Genomic DNA, 20583 nt, shown 5'->3' on the forward strand with positions numbered 1-20583 from the left:
GAGCCCCTGATAGTAACAGGCACTGTGTGTGATTTCTTGCAAATGCTTCATCTCATGATCTCTGTCTTTGTGGGGCCACCCCCACATCCAGAGAGACCGCAGTGGACTTGCTGGCAGTCAGTCGTGGTGCAGCCCAGATTTGAACCCAAGTCTTTGAGTCTTTTTCTCGTACCATGGTTGCCATTCCATTTAGAATTACTTAAGGGAGTTGTATTGGGCTTGGTTTTAGGTGGTTGTTGCTGCGGTTGTTTTACAGTGCCCTCCGTGTGTTTGCTTGCACTGCAGGTTACAACATGATTCACTTCACCCCGCTGCAGGCCTTGGGGGAGTCCAGGTCCTGCTACTCCCTTGCGGATCAGCTGGAATTAAATCCCGACTTTTCACGACCCAATAAAAAGTGTACCTGGCATGACGTTGGGCAGCTAGTGGAGAAACTGAAAAAGGAGTGGAACATCCTTTGTATTACCGACGTGGTCTACAATCACACCGGTATGAGCTTTATTAACCACTATATTAGTTTTGATGAAAATACCATATTCTAATTATTTCATTCCTTGCGGTTTTATATAACATTGAAAACACAAATGACGCTTAGATGTCCTTCAATTGAAAGACCACTTTATATAATAGCACATTTTTTTCTTTCAAAGAACTCTAAAGGATTCATTCAATAAATAATCAGTATGTAAGGATTTGCATGCACACGAAGGAAGGACTAAGCAGGAACGGCAAAGGTTGCAGGGGCTGAACTGGATAAAGAGGAGAACGTGGCACGGGGTTTCTGGTTGGGAGGCTGGGTGTCACCTCAGCCACGTGCCAGATGCGGCAGTTTGCAGAGAATTCGGGAGAAAGTGGAAGCAGGTGCAGGCTGGATTTTCCAGACATTCGTGTTAGATATTAAGAGACTGCATGGAAGTTAGAGAAATAACTTTTTAGACAGGATGTGTGTGTGTATTCTTAGCTTTGGAGAGATACGGTATATCTCCACCCCCTTCTCCAAAAAAAAAATACACAGAAAGAAATGAGTAAGCAGGAGAAAAAGGTGTGCGTGACCTTGGAGTGCTAACGTCAGGGTGAGAGGTGGCACGGAAGAAGGGTCCCCTGGCTCGGGAGACGGAAGGCAGGAGAGAGTAAACGGAGAAGGAGACCGTCTCCAGCCCCGGAGCCTGACGGCCAGCCCTGGGCCGCCTCTGCCGGAGCCGAAGACGCAGGTGGCTTTCTGCTGTGACAGAGGGCCAGAGAATTGAGGTTGGGACAGGGAGAGATGTCCCTCAGGCTTCGAAGGAGCATCCAGAAACGTCACTGACTCAAGGACCAGCAGCACAGGCTGGGGACACAGCCCTTGTCAACCCCCGCTGCAACAGGAAACGCGTTACAGCAACAGCGTTGGGAAATGCGCCTTGTGTCCTATCTCCTATCAGTAAAAAATTCCCACGACAGAAGACGAAAGCGGGCGGTGAAGTGGACGGTGGGGTCCCCACAACCGAAACCTCTTTCATGCTGCAGCATCATCATAAAATACTGATGTTTAATGTATAAGAAAGTGACGGGTCGATGGCGACACTCTCCTTTACCTTTAAACTTAGCATACTGACCTCAGTTTGTTACAGGATCCTCCCCTGTGTTTCCTTCTTCTCCAAGCTGCTAACAGTAAGTGGATCCAGGAGCATCCCGAGAGCGCGTACAACCTCGTGAACTCCCCGCACCTGAAACCCGCCTGGGTCTTGGACAGAGCGCTGTGGCACCTGTCCTGCGACGTGGCGGGAGGCAGATACCGAGAAAAGGGCGTGCCCGCTTTGATCGAGAACGACCACCAGATGAACGTGAGTGCGTGCGGAGGCGTGCGCGTGCGTGCGGAGGCGTGCGCGCGCGCGCGACAACACCCTCATCCCCAGGCTCCTGCTCCGCGTGGGGGCGAGCATTCTGTGGAGTCTGCCTGCGGGTGTGCTAAATAACGTCTCGGAGGGAGATGTTAAATACGTACCTGTTTTTTAATCATGGACATTTTTCAGTGCATTCGAAAAATAATTTGGGAAGAGGTTTTCCCCAAGATCCAGCTCTGGGAGTTTTTCCAAGTGGACGTGGACAAAGCGGTGGAGCAATTCCGACAGCTCCTCACACAAGGTAACTCGGGACACACGCTGCAGTGCACCCAGCGGTTTTAAGAGATTTAATATTCCAGCGTGGGCTGTGAACCAAAGCGTCGCAGGTTCGATTCCCAGTCAGGGCACATGCCTGGGTTGCAGGCCATGGCCCCCAGCAACCGCACATTGATGTTTCTCTCTCTCTTTCTCTCTTCCTTCCCTCTCTAAAAAAAATAAATAAATAAAATCTTAAAAAAAAAACCTTAAGAAACTACTTAAAACTACTCATTGGAATCGGTAATGGTGGTAATTTCCTTGTAGATACTTGCATCCTCCATGATGTCATCTTTTTTCCCCCCAGGAAGCAGGAAGACACCAACCAAGCCCGACCCCCAGCAGCACCTGAAGATCCTTCAGGACCCTGAGTACAGGCGGCACGGCTGCACTGTGGACATGAACATAGCACTGGCCACGTTCATCCCCCAAGAGTACGTGCTGCAGGCTGGGGAGTAATGTTGCTTCTAAAGCATTAGGGCTAGTATTCTTTCCATGACAACACTATTATGAACTATTTATTCAAAGTTTGACTAGGGAATGAAATGAACTTGCCATAATTCTACTACTGCGAGTACACGATGTTCCCTCCTTTCTCCCCACACTGGTCCACGTTCCTGTGGGCTTGTGTGAAAATGTTTACAATCAGAAAACTTCTTCCATGATCATTGAAATCCTGATGAATATACCTAAAGACTCTGTGGCCCTTGTTAGAATATCTTTTCATTTCGTTTAAAAATTTTTCTACTTTAAGTAAATTTTTATTTTTCTGTGACTCTGGGCATGCAATGTTACGTTAGCTCCAGGTGCACAGCCCTGTGATCAGACATTCCCATGACTTACGTATGATGTGACCGGCCCAGTGAACCCGGCCCCGGCCCGGCACCACACACAAGCCTTCGCAGTCTCGTTGACTAGGTGCCCTGCGCTGTGCTTCATTCACATCCTGCGACTGTTCCGTGACCCCCGACTTGTACCTCCCAACCCCGTCCCCTCCTCCCCAGCCCCTGGCAAGGGCTGAATGTAGAACTGGCCGAAGCCGTGTGTTAACGGGCTCGTGTTGCTCTGTCCGCTCCAGCAACGGGCCGGCCGCCATTGACGAGTGCTGTGGCTGGTTCCGGGGGAGAGTCGAGGACTTAAACTCAGAGAAACGCCAGCTCGTGAACTACCACCAGGAGCAGGTCTCGCCTACGTTTCAACTGCCCGTTTTTGTCTCTGAGTCTTAATGCTGCGTCTTGTTGTTATCGATGTGACATCCTTTAATGTTTTCCAGGCAGTCAACTGCGTTTTGGGAAACGTGTTTTATGAGCGACTGGCTGGCCATGGTCCCAAACTAGGACCTGTCACTAGAAAACACCCTTTAGTTACCAGGTACTTCACGTTTGTTTTCTTCTCGTTAAAGGTTAAAAACTGTGTTTCGCTTCTCAGACCAGCCTCAACATTTCCTTCAATGTGCGACTTCCAGTACACTCCTTAACTGAGAAGTTCTGACTTGGTTACTAGGCTTACTGTTACCGAATTTTTCGGACTCTAAGATGCACTGGACCATAAGATGCATCTAGGTTTTACAGGAGGAAAATAGGGAAAAAAATTTGAAGCAAAAAAATGTGGTAAAATATTTAATAACATAAATAACATAGGCCGCCACCCCGGTGAGCCAGGTAAGCTACATTCGGACTATAAGACACACCCCCATTTTCCTCCCAAATTTGGGGGGGGGGAGTGTGTCTTATAGTCCAAAAAATACGGTAATTAATTTTGTTAGGCAAATCTTTGTGAACCGATTTATAATTACTTACATTAACATTCCCGGAGGACTGTGTCCTCACTGATAATTTCAGTGATGGTCAAACTGAGCAAACGTTTAGCTCCTGTCAAGCAGCCTGCAGCACAGACCCGGCAAGTCAAGTGCAGCAAAAGTAGCCTTAGTGCCTCAGTGATTTCATTTGCAAACTCTGAGATGTCGCAAATTATTATTTAAAATGTTGACCAGATACATTACAATGCGACCTCTTCGTTCCTCGAATTCTACTAGATTTACTCCAAAGGTCGACTGCAGATTCCTGACCTGTAATGAGGTTCATTTCCCCTGAGTGGCATCGAACGCATCTTACCTATCCTGCTCATCAGGGAGAAATGGAGTTTGAGCGGCGCTGACTCAGGCTCTCCCCGAGTCCCTCTGGGCGGGCTCGACACTCAGGGAGGCTCTGTCCCCGCAGATACTTCACCTTCCCGTTCGAAGACGCAACCCTCGCTGAGGAAGAGCCCCTGCTCCACCTGCCGCACAGAGCCTGCTTCCTGATGGCGCACAACGGGTGGGTGATGGGAGACGACCCGCTCCGCAACTTCGCCGAGCCAGGTCCGTGCCCGTCCGCGCCCCCTCTCTCTGGCTGGGAAAGGGAGTCCCCGCAGGCGCAACATGTGAAGTCTTCCCCCTCCCCCGCGAGGCTGGGGGGTTCCACACGGTTGCATTACCGAGGTAGCAGGGGTGGATACAGCTTCAGAGAGAGAAGGCTTGGCAGAAAGGATCAGGTTCATCCCCCCCCCCTCCCCCATCTCCTCAAACAGAGTGGCTTTTGTAGATCTGTTTTTCTTCTGCGAAAGTTCATTCTACTGCGTGTTTAAAGGCAGTCGGAACCACTGGTATTGCAATTATGTTTCCGCAAGAGAGGTTTTCACTCACTAGCCAGAGGAGCATCAGACTATTTGAATAGCAGTTACTGGTAACTAATTGTTTCTAGGGTCCTTCTCACTTAGTGCTCACTCTTATTTTTCTACAGCTATTCTGTTGCAAAGGAGAATTTACAGGAAACCCATCGATGTATTTATTTTAACATTTCAGAATAGAAGTCTGTTTTAATGGCAGTCATTTTAATTTTTTTTTAAGATTTTATTTATATATTTTTAGAGAGGGGAAGGGAGGGAGAAGGAGAGGGAGAGAAACATCAATATGTGGTTGCCTCTCATATGGCCCCCACTGGGGATGTGGCCTGCAACCCAGGCATGTGCCCTGACTGGGAATCGAACCTGCGATGCTTTGGTTCGCAGCCCAAGCTCAATCCACTGAGCTACGCCAGCCAGGGCTTAATTTTTAAATCTCATTAAAATCAAACCAGTGTAACGTGGGGCTTCAGTGTCTCTGCCCTCTGCTCTGTGGCCATTCTAAATGAGGAAAGCCCTCTGCTCTGTGTCACGGATCAATGTCACCCGTTGCCAGAAATGGGTGGCAAGGTGGGGACGGAGCTTTCAGTGTTTTTGCCGGACCTGTGGCTTCAAAGGACCGATGAGACTGCTATTGCTGTTTTCCTGTAAGAAGCGACTTGAAGCTTTGCCACTAAGCACACCTTTTTAGAAGAGACTACAAGCTAGAGTTTTTGCAAAATAGATGGGCTATAGATTAACATTCAGTTTTAAAAGCTTTATCCCAAACCATTTGAGATATAATTTTAACCTATATATATATGTATATATATTGTTTGTGGTGGAAATAGTGCACGCAATTTAAAAACAACAGTGTTTCTTTCCTTGAAGCTGTTTATTTTATTTTTTTTTTTCGTTTTGTTTCCTAAACTGGTGAACACGAGCCCCTTTCCTCACAGGCTCGGACGTGTACCTCCGGAGAGAGCTGATCTGCTGGGGGGACAGCGTGAAGCTGCGCTACGGGAACGGGCCGGAGGACTGCCCCTACCTGTGGGCCCACATGAAGAAATACACGGAGATCACCGCCACCTATTTCCAGGGCGTCCGGCTGGATAACTGCCACTCCACGCCCCTGCACGTCGCCGAGGTACGGAAAGCAAGCCGGCCGCGTGGGGGGGAGAAGCTCAGGGCTCCTCCCCAGCTTTCCTCCCCTAGAGGGTGCAGCACATTCCCCACCGCTGCCTGGGCCCCAGCGCGGGCTTGCTGGGGGCCTTCCAACTGCTGCGTGGTTTGCATCATTCTCGCAGGTTCTGCTGATGTGGTTGTTGTGGGATACTGGGCTAGACAGAGGTTTGAGCTAAAAGTTTTTATTTGAATTTAGGGAAGTAGATCAAATCGTCCCTTTTAATAGACATACAACCATATTGCCATATATTGTTAAAATACGGTTAATATTTAATACTAATAATTTAAAAGGATTCGTGTTATTAATTGGAACCTTAATAAAAGTTAATATTCACATAGCATTAAAATATGTGATCATCATAATTCAATCATGTTTTAATATATTTAATATTATATTATCTTATATTGATTTTAATATAATGTTAAGTATATTAATCAAAGTTATATTAATGTAATTCTAATATATAATATATAGCATTTATAAATATTAATAGTCTTGTTACTTTTAGGTTGCCGTCAATATATTGGTAGCCGCTGTGAGGTTGAATAGCGTATGAATTTACAGGGATTTTTTAAACACTAACACTATAGCATACTGACGTTTTAGCGTCCGTGACTCAGTTTCTTAGTAGTTATCTATAAAGACGTAAGTGTGAGCGTGAAGCCTGTCTGCCCCTCTTCGGGCTTCTCCCCGCGACGTAGCGAGGCCCACGTTCACGGCCGCCTCTTCCCCCGGACAGACGGACGGACAGATGCGGCTTTGTGAGAACACGGACGCCCCTCCTCCCATCCCTCCCCTGTCTGCAGGTCTCCGCCCCTTCCCAGGGACAGCCTAGTGTCCTTCGGGAGTGCACGCTTATCTGGAAACGCCTATTTCTATCATTCTAAAACAGTGATAATGTATGGGTTCCCAGCCCTGTGATGAAAGTTGATTTGGTTTGGAGGTGCTGAGTGACCATTGAGGTGGTGGAATGTTGTTTAGCTCCAAAAAAAAGCAGTTTCACTTTTTCTTGTACCTTCAGCAACAGCAAAAAAAAAAAAAAATACGTACTTATAAGATGGTCCTAACGTTATGGCCAAATAGAATATTAAAACTTCATTTGCTTCATTTTAAATTACAAAACTCTCTAGGACCCTACTTGTTAGCTGATAGAATTTCAACAATTCCATTCAAACATTTTGGAACCAATCCGACTTCTGATGACGAGCTCATCATCGCCCGTAGGAGCAGCTGTCCCTGCTTGGGTCAGTCTGGCCCGTGCGACATCCACACGGCTCGCCGGCAGGGACGTTCTCAGCAGCAGTGTGCTGTTCCTGCCTGCTGGAAGTCGGAGATGTGATGACGAACACGTGGGAAACAGGGGCGCCTGGCAGAGCTGTGGCCCACGCCTCTGACACGGCACTAACTCTGTTCCTTTTCTCTTTTCCCCCTTGTGTCCTCCTTGTCTGTGCAAAATCCCATCTCCCTGTTAACGCTCTCATTCTCTCTGTAAATTCTCTCGCTTCTCATGTATATTGGTCTGTGTGTGTGTGCACGTGTGTCTGTTTTACTGATGCTCAATTAAACTCATTTGGAAATTCTCCTTGGATTTCCGCCTGCCTCGCTACGCGGTGTCTTCCTGTCGAACCCTTGCCCAGTCTCGCCTCCTCTGCTTCCCCCCCACCATCCTTCCCTCTTCCTGCCACGTGGCCGACCGTGGTTTCCACAGTACATGTTGGACGCCGCGCGGAAGCTGCAACCCAACCTCTACGTGGTGGCCGAGCTGTTCACGGGGAGCGAAGACCTGGACAACGTCTTTGTGACTCGGCTGGGCATCAGCTCCTTGATCAGAGGTGGGTGCGTGGACACATCTCTCCCAGCTCAGACTCTAGAGTTCGTTTGCATGGACGGGAAGGCAGCGCATGGCTCTGTGTATAGCGTTTAGTAATTTTCAACGCAGTTCGAGTTCTGTCAAGTATTCCACACAAAATTTCCTAATATAACTCAGCCTGTTTTTCACTAGCAGAAATGTCCACTGTGGGGTAAAATATCTCATGTTAAATGGGAAGACCAGTGGGATGAGTTGATGACTCACGAACAAAACCATTTGTTTGTTGTTGTTGTTAAAAACATATGAATCTATTTTTATCTCAACTACCTGGGTATACGATTTAATCTCTAGACTATTTTCCCATAGATCTTTGTCTAGCCATGTCCTAATAAACAACGCAAGTTTCCGTTTACCTCCGTGAGCCATTTCCCCAGTTAAATTGTAGAGTGGACTACGTTGTCACGTAAGCTCACAGACATCTGTTTGGATGTCTAAAGCAGCGTCACTTTTGATGGTCGTGATGTGGTCTTCTTTTGAAAGTCGGTCACGTAGGAAATCCGACCTCTTCCTGGGCATTAACGATGAGGATTCCATTGTCCCATCATGCTTTGCAGAGGCAATGAGCGCGTACAACAGCCACGAGGAGGGCAGACTGGTGTACCGGTACGGAGGCGAGCCCGTGGGGTCCTTCGTGCAGCCCTGCCTGCGGCCCCTGGTGCCGGCCATCGCCCACGCCCTGTTCATGGACATCACCCACGACAACGAGTGTCCCATTGTGGTGAGCGGCCGGTCTGTTCTCCTTATTTCCTTGTTTTGCTGAACATCTCTGATGTTTCATGGCAACAGTATCCACAGACTCCAGAGTCGTGTGCCAGATTGACAAGTGACTGTGGTGCGTGGTGTTTGGGAGGCTTCGTTACTGGGTTTTTTCACTGAATGTGTTGGGACGACGCTGGTTGGCGGGATCACAGGTTTCACGCGCACAGCGCTGTGGTACAGGATGTGTGCCCACCGCCCAAGGTCGACGCGTCTGCCGTCCCCCCTGTATGTGGCCCCCTTTGCCCTTCACTCACCCCCACCCCCTGCCCCCTGGCACCCCCCACGCTGCTGTCTGTGTCTGCCGGTTCCAGTTTGAAGCCCACTGCGAGGGGTGGCTCTCAGCCGCGGCTGGCTGACTGCTTCTGCTCAGCGTAACGTTCTCGGGGTCCATCCGTGCTGTCGCAAGTGGCGGAGCCTCATCTTTCCTGCTGGCCGAGTGGGGTTCCGTTGTGTGTGTGTGAAGCAGAGTCGTGCGTCCTGTGCGATGTGTTTCCGTAATTACCCCGTCGCCTCACGACGCTCTGGGACGGCACTGTGCGCCGGGAGGGAAGTTAACTTGGGGCTCGCTCACTCGTTTGCTCCCCAGCACCGATCGGCCTACGACGCCCTCCCGAGCTCCACCATCGTCTCCATGGCGTGCTGCGCCAGCGGGAGCACCAGAGGCTATGACGAGCTCGTGCCCCACCAGGTGCGTCCCCCTGCTGGGCCTGGGGGTCCGCGCGCAGCCCCCCAGCTTGGAGCACCTTGACCGAGAGTTCCTGCTGCAGCGAAAGCATGTGCATTTCCCAAGTTCCCCTCTGCTCAGATTTCAGTGGTGTCCGAAGAGCGGCTCTACACCAAGTGGAACCCTGGGGCCTCCCCGTCGGACACCGGGGACGTGGGTCTCCAGAGCGGAATCATCGCGGCCAGGTGCGCCGTCAACAGGCTCCACCAGGAGCTGGGGGCCGGCGGCTTCACTCAGGCAAGAAACCGCGCTTTCTAGGCCCCTTGCCGGAGGCGCGGCTTCCGAGTGGGTCTCGGCGGCAGGAGCGCCGACCGCTGGCCTCTCTGCCCCCCAGGTATACGTGGACCAGGTGGATGAGGACATAGTGGCCGTGACGAGGCACTCTCCCAGCAGCCACCAGTCGGTGGTGGCAGTGTCCAGGACCGCCTTCCGGAACCCCAAGACGTCCTTCTACAGCAAGGAGGTGCCGCAGATGTGCATTCCCGGTAAGGGCGCAGCCTGGCAGCGCCGGTGTGACGGTCCTACGCTGTCGCGGTCCGCCACGCTGTGCTGCGTCACACTGCTGTTCCAGAGCGCGTGTCATATCCGTCACGCGGTGCGGCTACGGGTGTGGTTGAGGAAAAGAATTAGAAATTTGGGCAGCTTGTATTTTTACTGCACGGAACAAAACCTAGTCTCAAATAGTAAGTGTTTGAGTTTTGAAATAGTTTCATTTTCTTCTTGATGCATTTCATTATTTCCTGATTTGTTTAAAATGGACACGTATTTCTTTTCTACCCAGGAAAACATATATGTGTATTCGTGTTTGTGTGTATTTGTATGTGTATGCACTACATACATATATAAACCAATATGAAAGCAGTTTAATACTTAAAGTTCATCATAACCCATCCTTGTCTTCCTCCCTGGCCCATATCACTCCACTATTTCAGCCAGATAGCTATTTTCACTGCTCCCCAAATGTCTCGCTTCCACCTGTGTTTGAATTCTTTACATCTTGCAAGGCTAAGTTGCAGCCGCTTTGAGAAGCCTTCTGTAAGTACTCAGTGACCCCTCTCCGCTCTGAACATACGGCAAGTGTCGTCTCTCCACAGCATTCCCTTTACACTTCATTATAAAACGCACCCTGAGCTGCGTCCTTCCTGTTGCTCGGTTTTTCCTCGGTGTGTGTATTTCACTTCCTCTCTTACATGTATTACAGTGTAACACATTTCTGTGCATAAAGCAACGTCCCGAGTCTGCTGACTGAGCAGAGAGGCCCCCTAAAAACCTCCATGTCACACCCCGGGTGCCAGTTGCTAAATACGTGTAACTCCAGTTCTTAAAAATCACCAGCTGGAATCATCGTAGGTTACACGTTCATTATTAGTTCTTTTAGCTGCTCACAAATGCACATTCAGTAATCATCTCGTCTGATTGTTGCTCATGCATAAATGTATAGTTGCAACAGAGGAAAGTTAATGTCAGTGACAGTGTCCACAGGATGAATGCCTTTTGGCATATTCATGCAGTGCAATGCTATTTGGTACTTGAAATAAATAAGCTAAAGCAGCAAGGTGAACGAATCTAAAAAATACAGTGTTTTCCAATAGAAAGCAAGTTGTAGGAATATATATGTAATTTGAATCCACTTTGAAAAAACTTGGAAATATGGAAAATAATATACGTTGTTTAGGGAAACACGTATGTAATAAAAATGTCCAGGATCAGGGGACATGGAACCGCATGTTGTGGTAACCTCTGAAGGGGGAGAAAGGGTGCCCAGGGGAGCTAGTAATTGTTACCGAATCATACTTGATAAGGTCTCCTTCTTAAATACAGCTTCGTTAATTAATTGGGGATTTTAAAAACAACCGTATTGTACAAAAACACATCTTGGGTAGAATCGTCTACTTTTAGACAATCTTTCATTTTTTAAAATTAACTGCTTTTTCATCTTTGACTTTCAATTACACAATTTAAAACCCCTTTAGCAATTCCTAATTTCAGGTGGTTTAAAATGAAATTTTGTTAAATTTTTAAATATATTCCTAGGCAAAATTGAAGAAGTAGTTCTCGAAGCTAGAACTATTGAAAGAAACACAAAACCTTATAAAAAGGATGAGAATTCGATCAATGGAATACCTGACATCACAGTCGAAATCAGAGAACACATTCAGGTATTTGGTGTTCTTGTCTTCCTACTCTGTGGAACATTTTACGGACACTAGAATTATTCACTGAACGGTTTTGTATCACTTTTTTCCAAGCTGTACGAGAGTAAAATTGTTAAACAAGCTGGAGTTACCACAAAGGGACCCAATGAATACATTCAGGAAATAGAATTCGAAAACTTATCTCCAGGAAGCGTTATCGTCTTCAGGTACGGTGGAGGTCACACGATTGGCCTGGCTCACGTTTGAAAGAGTTCGCCTGTCCTACTACCTTTGAATTCCTCCTTAAAACTCACCGACCTCCAAATGCGCTCCCAGGGTCAGCCTGGACCCGCACGCGCAGGTCGCCGTGGGCATCCTCCGGAACCACCTGACGCAGTTCAGCCCCCACTTCAGGTCCGGCAGCCTCGAGGTGGACAACGCAGACCCCGTGCTGAAAGTCCCCTTCGCTGCGTAAGTGCGCCCTGGTCTGCGGGGGTGGCCGCCCGCCGTGCCGGCTGGGGCGCGGCCCGGCCCGGCTCAGCAGTGTTCGGGGTCCCCGCGTCCTTGCCCCTCGGAGGGTGGCCCGAGGCCCAGTGTCTTGGCACTGCCGACTGCTACCCATTTCCCAAGTGCCTTCTCATCATTTGTGTGTGTTTGCACACGCGCTCTCCCTGTACATACAGATACACACATGCATTCATGCACACACCTTTCTATACACACACACACACACAGATGCACTTTTTCTGAACCATCTGAGTCTAAGCTGCACACATCATACTCCTTACCGGATCACTTTTTAAAGGTGCCCACGAAGCATTCTGTGATACAGCTACACCACGACTCATCAGTCTCCAGTTTTGGACGTCTAGATCGCTTCCAGGCATCTCCTGTTACACTCGTGTGTGTGTGTGTGTGTGTGTGTGTGTGTGTGTTCGCCTCTGAGCAAATCCCTGCTGGCGCCTTACCAGGCGCCACCGCGCACGGGAGGGGCGCGGGCTTCGAAACTCAGAGTTGGGCCCCACTGCGGCTTCCCCACTGTCAGTATGACTTTAGATAAGATACTTGGGTGTACTTGGGTGTACTCAGTCCCTCCGTCTGGGACATGAGCTCACAGTAGTTCCTACCTCGTACATTTTGGAAGGAGCAAGGAGGGGGTGCATATGAAGAGCTTAGAAAGGGGGACAGACGGCGATGGGGAGGACCTGACTCGGGGCGGCGAACACACGGTACCGTACACAGACAGTATGTCATACATAGAACTGTACGCCTGAACCTATATAATGTTATTAGCCGATGTCACTCCAGAAAATTCAACTTAAAAATACGTTTATTCTTTATTTTTTATGATGTCTATTGTTCATAGCATGTACGATAATGATGAGCTCCTAAAACCTACATCGCTCAGACATTCTATGGTTGTGATTCGGATTTTCCTCTTCACTTTTACAGACGGCGTGTGGGGTGTCAGGATGGCAGTAGGGTTAACCAGGTCTCTTCACTTCTCACTTCCCAGCATCGCCTCCAAACTGACTTTGGCCGAGCTGAACCAGGTGCTGTACCGCTGTGAATCCGAGGAGCGGGAAGACGGGGGCGGCTGCTACAACGTGCCGAACTGGTCCTCCCTCAAATACGCCGGTCTGCAAGGTCAGCAGGCGCAGGCGTAGTGAAGCGTTTGGGTTTCTGAGTGCTATACGCGGGGTCTTTCGGATAAAGAGAAGAGGGTGGGCCGCTTGGGCTCGAATCACGGCTCTGCTGCCTATCGTCCTCCGGCCCCTGGGGCAGCACTTCCTCCTGCCCCCACTGCGACCCCCACACCAAGCGAGGGACATCGTCTAGTGTAGAGGCCTTTTGAGGGTTAAATGAGGTCAGTCACTGAGATAACAGAATGCCCGTGTCTGCACTGGAATCCTGGTGCTGCTCTTCGAGTGTTATTTAAAGACACGCCTCAGTACCTCCCTCGGCTACTCAGTTGGGCTCCAGCACCTCCTGTTGTCCTTCAGCGCTGTTTCCAGAGCGGGCTTTGCTCTCACCGTCCCCACCGACACCCTTGCTCTCTCTGACGTCGTCCTGTGAGTCCCCTCCCCCTTGCCTGGGTATTCATGAACCCGCCGCTTTCCAGCCCGGAAAGACACGGGAGTCCGTTCCCTGCCCCCGGCGTGGAGGGCAGACGCCCTGCCCGCTCCCTTCGAGTGTTACAGCCTGAAATCCAGGAAGGACGGGAGCGGTCCGAGGAGACAGGACCCTCGGAAAGCTCTGCCCAGCTCCGTGGCGGTGGCCCCCTTCCTCCCGAGTGCCCTCGTAGAGTGTCTCAGGTCCATGTCCCCACGAGAAGGACCACGCTGCATGGGCCGTGCAGCCGCGATCACCCCAGATTTCTAGATGCCAAGGGCAGCGCAGGCTGGGGCGCATGCCGCCCCTGCTGGCCAGCTGCAGCGCGAGGGGTCTCTGTGCACCTGCAGGGCTGATGTCCGAGCTGGCGGAGATCCGGCCGAAGAACGACCTGGGCCACCCCTTCTGCGACAACCTGAGGTCCGGGGACTGGATGATCGACTACGTCAGCGGCCGGCTCATCGCCCGCTCGGGGACCATCGCTGAGGTGGGTAGAGCCGGGGGGGGCAGGGGACCACCTGAACCGGGGCACAGCCAGAACCCTGTCACTACGGCCCCTCTGACACTCGCACCGTGTGCCGCCGACCCGAGACCTGTCCCTCCTCTTCCACCGCCACCTCCCGGCTCCCGTGAGGGGACGCCAGGTCGACAGGTGGCCAGCTCGTGGAGCGCGTGTTCGGGTTGGCCCTTTAAGACACACACCCCCTGGGGGCCCAGCAGATTAACCTTTAAGCGATTTCCCCCGCAGGTTGGCAAGTGGCTGCAGGCCATGTTCTTCTACCTGAAGCAGATCCCGCGGTACCTCATCCCCTGCTACTTCGACGCGATCCTCATCGGCGCCTACACCACCCTCCTGGACGCCGCCTGGAAGCAGATGTCCAGGTACCACTGCACGCGTGTCGAGAGCACGCGGGGCCCAGGGCCCGGCTGGTCTTGTGCACAGAGAAGTGCAGGGTGTCAGGGACTCTCGGGGCTAAAGCACTTAGGAGAGCGTGGCGGATTTACCAGCCTTCCCCCGTGCGGAGCACGTGAAAACTCGGGCACTAGAACCCGCTCCGTAGAGCCGAGGGAGCACGTTGGTGGAAGTGTTCATTGTTTCACACGATTCGTTTCTGTGTATTCATGACTCACGAGGCAGTGAGTACCCTATTCTAGGACACACGTACAAAGTCATTTTCCTAGTTTATTACTAAGAGGAAGATAGCCTGCTGGTACTGTGAGTGCAACTCGCCTTCCGTGATGAGTCACCCTAAAATGACACCGCGGACCCGGTGCCCCCATGAAGGGCGGCGCGGTTCACCTGGGCCCGGTTTCGGGAAGGACAGAACCCCAGCCCCACCGCTGTCTCACCTGAGTGAGAGCGGTTTTAGCACCTAACCAAGCCGAAAACGTCTGGCAGCTGGTGTTACCAGGGCCACACGTGGGCACAGAGGGATCACGCGAAGGGAAGAAACCGAGTGAAATAACCGTGCTGAAATCTTGGGCCCGGTGGGTGGAGAACGGTGGCCGCCACGCCAGGCAGGCCGCGGGGACCCGCCGTGCCGTGCGGCGCCCCCAGCAACAGGGCCGTGTCCCACACGGAGAAATCTGCTGCGTTGGGGGGGGGACCTCGGTGTCCTTAGCACAGCACAGTTGTTTAAATGAGAACACGGTAAAGCGTCTGTCTGCAAGTAACACCTGGAACTCCGCCCCGTGCCGCAGCTTCGTGCGGGACGGCTCCACCTTCGTGAAGCACCTGGCGCTGGGCTCGGTGCAGATGTGCGGCGTGGGGAAGTTCGCCTCGCTGCCGCTGCTCTCGCCCGCGCTGCGGGACGTGCCCTGCCGACTCAACGAGGTCACGAGGGAGGAGGAGCAGTGCTGCGCGTCCCTGGCGGCCGGTAAGGGACAGTGCATGAGGGGACAGTGTATGAGGGGAGCACCTGGGGGTCGGTGCTGTTGCAGGGGGGGAGTGACGGGGACATGGTGATGGCTTTTAAACACTCATGACCACAGGGGGTGGCGAGCACACAACACAGTGCACAGGTGACGTGTTGCAGTAGCACCGCACGCCTGAAGCCTCTCGTATGTGATTATATTGACCGAGGCCACCCCAGTCAGTTCAGTTAAAAAGTGGGGAAAAACCCTCATGATGTTACCCGAGATTTTATGTTACTGCTCAGCAAAATGTCACAGACGGTCACTTGTAAAAACTAAACCATGCCTACTGTTTACATATTGTGAAACAGGCATTTGTATTTATGTGCATTTTTTAGTTCTGGCTGGTTAATCCCTTCCTTCTGCAAGCTTCTGGGTTTTATTTCAACTCTTCCCATTTTGTCTTTTTCAGTCAGATTTGCTTTTAGTAAAACAAACCCTACTCCATTGGGTTACACTTCTTTCCCAGTTTTTAAAAATTAACCCAACCGAGTAAAACCAGGAGGTCACATAAAAGTCCAGGGCAGGTTATGGACATGCAGCCCGTGCTGAAGAAGCTTCTCCCAGGTGTCCAATCGCAATCACACGCTTAGCCATACCTGTCAGTGTTCGTTCCTGCGACGGTGCTCACACCGGAACCGAGCCGCAGCCCCCAGGGGGCGGAGGAGGCTGGAGGGCGGGCTTCTGTCCCCCCCACCGCACTGCAGGCTGTTTCCAGAAAGCACTTAGCGCTCAGGCCACGGAGGTTCGGAACTTTCCTAGCTACACCGAGAAGTACCAGGCGGTGTGGTCTGGGTGGTTTTCTCCGTCTACCCTTGAGTCTGCGTCCGCTCAGACCAGGAGACCAGACCTGTGGGGCCCAGCGAGCGGCTCGGGAGAAATCAGCTCCTGCTCGCAGGGATCCCAGGAGCCACCTGCAAGTCCTCGCTGCAGCACGGTGCCTGTGGCTCTCGCCCGATGTCTGAGCTCCTTCGGGAACGCCCCCGCCCCCTGCGGTCCGGCAGGTGCTCGAGACACCCAATGGGCCGTTGTGAAAAAAAAGTTGGTGTGCAGAGTTTGGTTTTAAAGCCTGCCGGTTAGACGCCTGTTACATAGAACGGTGGCGATCTCAGCATTTTGCTGTAATCACACACCGCTGTTTATGAGCACTCCCAAAATAGACGTACTAACGCCATAAGTGGCATATGAGTATGCTATACCCAACAGACCTACACAGCAGACACAGTATCAAACAAAAACAGAGGCGTCGAAGACGTAAGTTGATAAAATAAAGTTCTAATACCGGCTTCCCCCATCCCGAGGGAGTCTTCTATATAATCTGCACCAACAAAACCCAGGACTGCACTCGGGTTTACAGGTGGGTTTTGGGGTTCGTTTGAAAATGGACACCAAGGCCAGGAACACCTTCCTTCCATGACAGTAGTGAAGAAAATCGTCACCCCAACTTTTGGCAAGGTAGAAACCCCTCAGAAGGCATGTGATCTATAATTCCAGTGCTTTTTTTTTTCCAATATATTTTTTAAAGATTCTATTTATTTATTTTAGACAGAGGACAAGAGAGAGAGAGAGGGAGAGAAACATCAGTGTGTGGTTGCCTCTCGTGCGCCCCCTGCTGGGGACCTGGCCCTCAACCCAGGCATGTGCCCTGACTGGGAATCAAACCACTGACTTTGGTTCACAGGCTGGCACTCAATCCACTGAGCCACCCCAGCCAGGGCTATAATTCTAACACTCTTAAAGGCCAAAAAGTTCATGCAAACATCTCCACAGGGCAGTGCTAGAGGTTTTACTAACGAAGACGGACGGCCTGTGTTTTGGGTCACACGCACCGAAGGTCACCCTGGACTCTGTCTGCACTCACACTTCAGGCAAGGTGCTAAGTGCCGAGAGCAGCAGGGAGTGCGTGTGGCAGAGACTGTTACACGCGTGTCACCATCAAAATCGGCAGCCATGGCAGAGCCACGTGTGCCAGACAGCCCTGATGTCACCCTGAGTTCTGATCTTCGAAACAAAGGACAGTGCCCCGTCTCCAAGGTGAAGACGCAAGGGGCAGAAGCTTCAAGTGTGAACGCACTTGGGATTTGCCAGCATTTTCTTTCACTTTAGTCACGTTTTCACCTCTTCATTTACCCCGAGTAGCTAGCCTTTTAGATCATTCAGAAGGTAAACGTTTATCACACGATGGTACACATCAGCCCCGGCTTCCGTGATCCACTCCCACAAGACACACGAGCTTCCGTTGCCTTGGGCCTCCTTTTCCTGCCGAGGAGACAGACACAGCGGCGGGGCAGGCGAGCAAACAAGACAGGGTCGGATTAACGCCGACTCTGCTGTGTTCCCTGCTAGGCTTGCCTCACTTTTCCTCTGGCATCTTCCGCTGCTGGGGAAGGGACACCTTCATCGCGCTCAGAGGCCTGCTGCTCATCCCCGGCCGCTACGTGGAGGCCAGGTAGGCGAGCTCCGGAAGTCCGCGGGCCGCGTCTGCGTGTTTCCCACGCTCCTCCGACCTCCCTCTGTTCTCCTGTTCGACGCTTGCGGGGGGGCGGGGGGGGGGGTGTTTCCTTGAGGAGTTTTTTTACTTTTTCCGTGCTCGTGGGGTCTCAAAGGAGTAAAAATCGTTGGGGTTAGTAAGGGCTAGTCCCTTACCTGCCAGGTCAGGTTATTGTCCGATGTGCTGCTTTATGTCGGTGAAACTGAAAATGGTATAACCACGTCCGTGCCCTTCACGTGCCTCAGTCCCGGGGACGTCCTTCCGCCTTCGAGGGCCGCAGGAGGGCGGGTGGGCACACGCAGGAGGGCTCCTCTGGCAGCCGCACACGGCTGGGCCTGCCACACGTGGCCACGGACGGAGGCCTTTGTAGACAGCTCTCGAGGGCAGGACGCCGCTCTGGGAGGGGGGCAGGGGGATGGCTGGCACTCTGAGCTCTGACTAATTAAGGGGGCACGTCACTGCCCGCACTGGGGAAAGAAGGAGCTCCCCGTTGCACTGTTACCGAGGAGATGGCCATGAACCTGAGACACAGACTGTAGTACGTTTCTAAATGGTTTCACCGCAAAGCACTGGGGCCCAGACGCTTTAGGTGACTTCCCAAGGCATGCAGGTGGTGACACGAGAATCTGAAGCTGCCCTCTGATTTCTTAGTTTCGGGCTTTTTCTAGAATGCCGTGCCATCTGACACCTTAAAAGGTAAAAAGCATCTTTTGCCGGTTTTTCAAAATTGATCATGTTTTTCAAGGTCAGCTTTCACCACCTATTTTCTTACACATTAGTGTTCCTCTTGGTATCCGCTGTTTAAAATAACAGAGGGCGTGGTTTGGTTACTTAGATTTTGAAATGCCGAGGATTCCAAAAGTAGACTCCATAGCTGTGAGGGACCTCGAAAACCCCACCCCGACCCCGGAGATGAGCGACCGTCCCCGGGAGGGAAGCCCCGCAGCGTGCTGGAGAAGCAGCCAGGGCCGCGGGCGAGGCCTCGGACCCTGCACTCGGCGCTTGTTCTGCGGGGCGGCCCCTTTCCATGCGAAGACACAGGGAAGGCAGGCTGGCCGGCAAGGAAAACGTGTCCGAAATGATGGTCACCCGAGTGACCTTTTTGTCTGCAGTTTCTTAGGGGTCTGTTTCATGCCCAGCGACCCAGCGATTCTGCCGTTTCAGGAACATCATCCTAGCGTTCGCCGGCACGCTGAGACACGGGCTCATCCCCAACCTCCTGGGGGAAGGCACGCACGCCAGATACAACTGCCGGGACGCCGTGTGGTGGTGGCTGCAGTGCATTCAGGACTACTGCCGCCTGGTCCCCAACGGCCTGGACATTCTCCAGTGCCCCGTGTCCAGGATGTACCCCACGGACGACTCTGCCCCTCTGCCCGCCGGCACCGTGGTAAAAGTCACTGCTCACAGTACCTTCCTTTCCCGAAAACTGGCTTGGCCTCTGAGATAAAAGCACGTATCCAAAAAAACCTGCTCAGATGCCGCTGTTGCTACAGCAGCTGCTGGGACTCTGCGAGATCAGGGATAGGACTTGCTCCTCCCCAGGGAGCTTGCCACGTGGTGGGGGACGATGGTGCATGCCCTACGGCCGCCCCCCCAGGGGGGCACATGGCCTGGCAGGAGGGAGAGAGGTAACCTGCTAGGTGGGCCTCAGGGAGGGCACCGGAAAGGAACTAAAATGTCACCTAAAGGGACCCCGACGAGCCGAGCAGGACCTCAGCAGGATGAGGAAGTTGTGGGGAGACGTCCAAGGGCCTGGGGACGTGCAGCTCAGGGCGCAGCCAGGCGGAGCCCCAGTCTAGCTTGGCCCCTTGTGCAGAGCACCCGCAGGGCAGTGCAGGGCAGGGGAGGCCGTGGCTGGACGAGCCGGGCGGTGCAGCCCCTTGACGACCAGCCCAGCGAGGTCAGAGCACATCTTCCCATAGAGGAAGCCGGAGTCCTTGATCCTTGGGACCACTCACTCTCGTGGAAACTGTACAAGCTCCCGAGATTCGTTGTCCTGTGTCAGCAAAACTAGAACGTACTCCAGGCACAGGCCTGAGTAGTCGGACCACAGCGTGTTCAAGATCCACGCGCCAGGGGTCGAGGGCACTGGCTGGGGTGCGGGGGGAGTGTTACCTTCCCAGCCCCGCCCGGGTCCCCCCTGCTCCCTCCCAAGGAGAACAGGCGTTCCCACCAGACTCGCGCTGTGCGCCCTGGGTGGGAGGAGAAGAGCGAGGCGGCCGCTGACGGAGGGAGCTCTGTCCCGCCCCGCAGGACCAGCCGCTGAGCGAGGTGATCCAGGAGGCCATGCAGAGGCACGCGCAGGGCGTGCAGTTCCGGGAGAGGAACGCCGGCCCGCAGATAGACCGGCACATGAAGGACGAAGGTGCGCCCCTGCCCCGGGCTCCCCGTTAGGAACTGGCCGTTACTATTTTCATACGATGCATGTTTACTGTATATAACTACTTCGTGTTTTTTTAAACATTGCCTTATGTAATCACATAAGACACAGCCACACACACATACGTGACTGCATGTATTCGCGTTTTCCATATTTTAAACTCTGAGAGAAAAGGTATCCTTTTGCAACTTGTTCACCCCATCGTTTTGTCTTGGGGAGCTGTGGACTTTG

At 52.2% G+C, this 20583-nt stretch overlaps 1 protein-coding gene across 3 annotated transcripts in view; it reads left to right on the forward strand.

Annotated features, from left to right (window-relative positions):
- Window positions 1-20583, forward strand: part of AGL (amylo-alpha-1, 6-glucosidase, 4-alpha-glucanotransferase) — a 43378-nt gene that overhangs the window by 12343 nt on the left and 10452 nt on the right. For 2 of the 3 annotated variants that reach the window (XM_028502635.2, XM_036015798.1), the window contains exons 5-27: window positions 286-489; window positions 1642-1823; window positions 2013-2124; window positions 2446-2572; window positions 3217-3319; window positions 3412-3509; window positions 4358-4497; window positions 5738-5925; window positions 7673-7796; window positions 8389-8552; window positions 9180-9281; window positions 9399-9554; window positions 9652-9802; window positions 11352-11476; window positions 11567-11679; window positions 11789-11923; window positions 12969-13099; window positions 13915-14051; window positions 14313-14446; window positions 15266-15441; window positions 17825-17927; window positions 19134-19359; window positions 20226-20337. In XM_028502635.2, the coding sequence (XP_028358436.1) occupies window positions 286-489; window positions 1642-1823; window positions 2013-2124; window positions 2446-2572; window positions 3217-3319; window positions 3412-3509; window positions 4358-4497; window positions 5738-5925; window positions 7673-7796; window positions 8389-8552; window positions 9180-9281; window positions 9399-9554; window positions 9652-9802; window positions 11352-11476; window positions 11567-11679; window positions 11789-11923; window positions 12969-13099; window positions 13915-14051; window positions 14313-14446; window positions 15266-15441; window positions 17825-17927; window positions 19134-19359; window positions 20226-20337 (3243 nt within the window). Of the gene's footprint in view, window positions 1-285; window positions 490-1641; window positions 1824-2012; window positions 2125-2445; window positions 2573-3216; window positions 3320-3411; window positions 3510-4357; window positions 4498-5737; window positions 5926-7672; window positions 7797-8388; window positions 8553-9179; window positions 9282-9398; window positions 9555-9651; window positions 9803-11351; window positions 11477-11566; window positions 11680-11788; window positions 11924-12968; window positions 13100-13914; window positions 14061-14312; window positions 14447-15265; window positions 15442-17824; window positions 17928-19133; window positions 19360-20225; window positions 20338-20583 lie in introns of all 3 variants that reach the window. The other variant, XM_036015799.1, reaches the window with a different exon arrangement.

The sequence above is a fragment of the Phyllostomus discolor genome, chromosome 14 (genome assembly GCF_004126475.2).
Source record: "Phyllostomus discolor isolate MPI-MPIP mPhyDis1 chromosome 14, mPhyDis1.pri.v3, whole genome shotgun sequence".
Lineage (NCBI taxonomy): Eukaryota > Metazoa > Chordata > Mammalia > Chiroptera > Phyllostomidae > Phyllostomus > Phyllostomus discolor.